The sequence below is a fragment of the Manihot esculenta genome, chromosome 7, assembly GCF_001659605.2.
Source record: "Manihot esculenta cultivar AM560-2 chromosome 7, M.esculenta_v8, whole genome shotgun sequence".
Taxonomy (NCBI): Eukaryota; Viridiplantae; Streptophyta; class Magnoliopsida; order Malpighiales; family Euphorbiaceae; genus Manihot; species Manihot esculenta.
The window spans coordinates 28,400,887-28,403,971 of NC_035167.2; the positions used below are offsets into that span (position 1 = coordinate 28,400,887).

Sequence of the window (3,085 nt, forward strand, 5' to 3'; positions counted from 1 at the left end):
CCCTTCATGGCTCTACAGGTATTTTGACTGGTTCCATCATCTCAGAAAACATTTTTCCAAAGCGAGAAAGCCTGAATGGTTCTAAACTCTGTTACCTCCCAAAACCTTGAATGTCACATCGGATTCTTCATCAGAGGGTGTTAAGATGGTGAACCAAATGTGAAATAACAAAATTAGTCTGCCGTTTGATAACGACCCCAGCAAGTAGTAAGCCCTAGCCGACGGATAAGATGCTTTAGAAATCATAACCAAGAGTAGTAAGCCCTAGCCGACGGATAAGATGCTTTAGAAATCATAACCAAGAGTAGTAAGCCCTAGCCGACGGATAAGATGCTTTAGAAATCATAACCAAGAGTAGTCTCATATGAAATTTAAGAACACAACTAGCCTTTTCAAGTCCAGCTTGCAAAGCTGATTATTCAAGGAAACACTGCGAAGCTGATTATTCAAGGAAAAACACAAGTTGAACAAATATAGAACAGTTTCATTCCACTAATATCAGTCTTGCAATTTCACAATCTGGCACATTTATGATTAGTTTGGCATTACATTTATGATGAAAAGTAACATGATGCCGGGACATCTAATGCCTTACAATTTGCTGAAGATATTAGGAAACACTGCGAAGCTGATTATTCAAGGAAAAACACAAGTTGAACAAATATAGAACAGTTTCATTCCACTAATATCAGTCTTGCAATTTCACAATCTGGCACATTTATGCATTGCATTTATGATGAAAAGTAACATGATGCCGGGACATCTAATGCCTTACAATTTGCTGAAGATATTAGGAAGAATTCAAGTTTCAGTGATTCAGGTGAGATAGTTAAGGAATGTTGCAGCAGTTGCAATCGCACCTCCCGTAAGGGCATCTGTCAAAACCTTGTCTTTGTTCTTGTTACAAGCAGCAGATATCAGAGCTCCAGTCAATGCACCCCCAAACATGGCATTCTTCTATAATAGATCCAGAGGAAAATACGTGAAAAGAAGCAAGGGTACATTCAAAATGAGAATACCAGAGCTTCACCAATAATTCCTCACAAATAAAAAGGTGAACACTGAGGAAAGTATTTTGAAGACTTAACAACATTGTTTAAGTTGTAGCTACACAGGCAATGACAAATACATCAACAGAAAGAGCATACCCAGTCTCGGGTGCCACGAACCCTCTCCATTCCATATTCCATTCCAACATAAACCCCAGCAACAGTTCCTATAAGCAAAATAACACATTTCTAGATTTCAATGGGGGTTTAGGAACACAAGGCTACTATAGCATTTGTCAAAAAGAGGGGAAAGAAAAGGTCTCTAACAAAAAAAAGGGGGAAAATAGTAGCCAATGCAATATAACAACATGCTTACCCCATAAAGCACCTTCTTTGCACATCTTTTTGAGCTGCAATAACAGTATCTCTATTAGCAGAAAACTTATATTGCACCTACTCATCCATTATTACATATCAAATAAAACAATCATAAAATTTTTCAATAAATTAGTATAATGTAAGCCCTTCAATAAGAAAATATTCTTTTTTCACTCAAATTTCAAAAATCAACAAAGTACCCATGGTTCAGAAGTCTGAAAATGGTGTTAAAGAAATCTTGAGAATATTGCTCATACTGAAATAGAGCAACTGGCAATATGTAGTTTGTTTCAAATGGAGAACTAACAACTGGTAGAAGAACCTTATGGAGTTCAGGAATTCCACGGCTATCATGTGGCTAGAATCACCGACAATATTTTCTTCAAAAAAAGCATGGGGATTGTTATCTCATTTCTTAAACACTCGCAGAAAAAAAACAATAATTACCAAAGAATAGCAGATAAAAGGGCAAACAGCATTTGAGAAGATCAATGATTACTAAGGGAAACAAAAATATGAGAAATCAGTAGAAACTAAAGGCTTTCTCTTCCCATATTGAACATTTACTAATTTGTATCATTCTTCAATCAAAGATAATAATCAAAATTCTTAGAATCAAACTATGGAGTAACTAATAGCATGTGAGATACAGAAAACTAATGCCATTATAAAAATGGAAATCCCACAGAGGATTTTCATGATTGCAGCTATGAATAGGAAAAAAGAAAAAGAAAAAAAAATCACCGTTTGATCAAAATTGCGAGTGGAAATGTTCCCTGAAAAGAAAGATGGTGTATTAGTTGTGTTTGTCAGCATCAACTAAAATGACCCAAATACGTCATATACAGTTGTTTCTTATAAACGAGAAAGAGAGATGACCTCTTTTAACCACATAATATGCATCCTCTGCGAGAACTCTAGTAGCTGCAACCTGCAAAAGTTGTATCAACCAAAACAGCGTCATTTTGATTCAAAAATAACTCATCCCATTTGCAGAAATTTCATTTTAAACAAGAAGATAAAAAAAAGAATGATACAGTTCCAATCTTCAAGAAGCCATCAACGGTGAGATTGAGGAAGTGATTGCCCATGTCAATTGCCACATCAACTTTTGGGGTTGATAAAGAACCCGCAAATCTGCTACTCGGCATTTCCGTTTCTTTTCTTTGCTTCTCTTCTTCACTTGCACACTCTTCAGTTCTCTCTCTGCTTGTGTGTGTATCTCCTTTTCTTTCAGTCTCGGCCACCTGATGGTTTGTTTTTAGCGCTTTATTGTATTGTTGTCACTTGTCAACTTCTTGGGGATATGTGTTGCATTCTCATTAGCCTTCGCCGGCGGTTGAGGAAGTGGGAAGCCCCCTTTGTCATGTGACTCTCCTCTTCAATCTTCCTTTATTTGATGGAAGATATGATTTGAAAGAAAGATCCACTCCAACCTTTTACGTTTGCAATTCCCATTCGACGAGGATCTCATGTTTTTATCTCTACCGCAAATCCTAATCGAATGTAGATTATGAAACTTCAAATTAGGATCGTCCCTTTTTTTTATAATTAAAAAAATCTCCAATGGATATAATTATTATCGAGACTTTATTTATTTATTATTTTCAATCACAATCGACAATAAAAAGGACATGTGAAAATCGGAAGGAGAGAAATCGAGAGTTGAGGGTTTTGTTTTTGGTTCTCGGCGAAGAAGTGTTAGCCTCAATATTTCT

General features: G+C 36.2%; 1 protein-coding gene across 2 annotated transcripts; it reads right to left on the reverse strand.

Annotated features, from left to right (window-relative positions):
- Positions 1–463: 463 nt before the first annotated feature.
- Positions 464–2,768, reverse strand: LOC110618662 (outer envelope pore protein 16, chloroplastic). 2 transcript variants are annotated; one of them, XR_002488540.2, is made up of 7 exons: positions 2,405–2,768; positions 2,247–2,298; positions 2,112–2,143; positions 1,366–1,399; positions 1,149–1,216; positions 764–957; positions 464–583 (listed from the first exon to the last, which is right to left on the reverse strand). XR_002488540.2 is itself a non-coding variant. In XM_021761854.2 (6 exons), exons 1-6 carry the CDS (start codon positions 2,516–2,518, stop codon positions 817–819), a joined length of 441 nt encoding a protein of 146 aa, XP_021617546.1. In that variant the 5' UTR covers positions 2,519–2,764; the 3' UTR covers positions 464–816. The 2 variants fall into 2 exon arrangements, 1 of the variants encoding a protein (XP_021617546.1); XM_021761854.2 differs by having other exon boundaries at positions 464–957; positions 2,405–2,764.
- Positions 2,769–3,085: the final 317 nt, after the last annotated feature.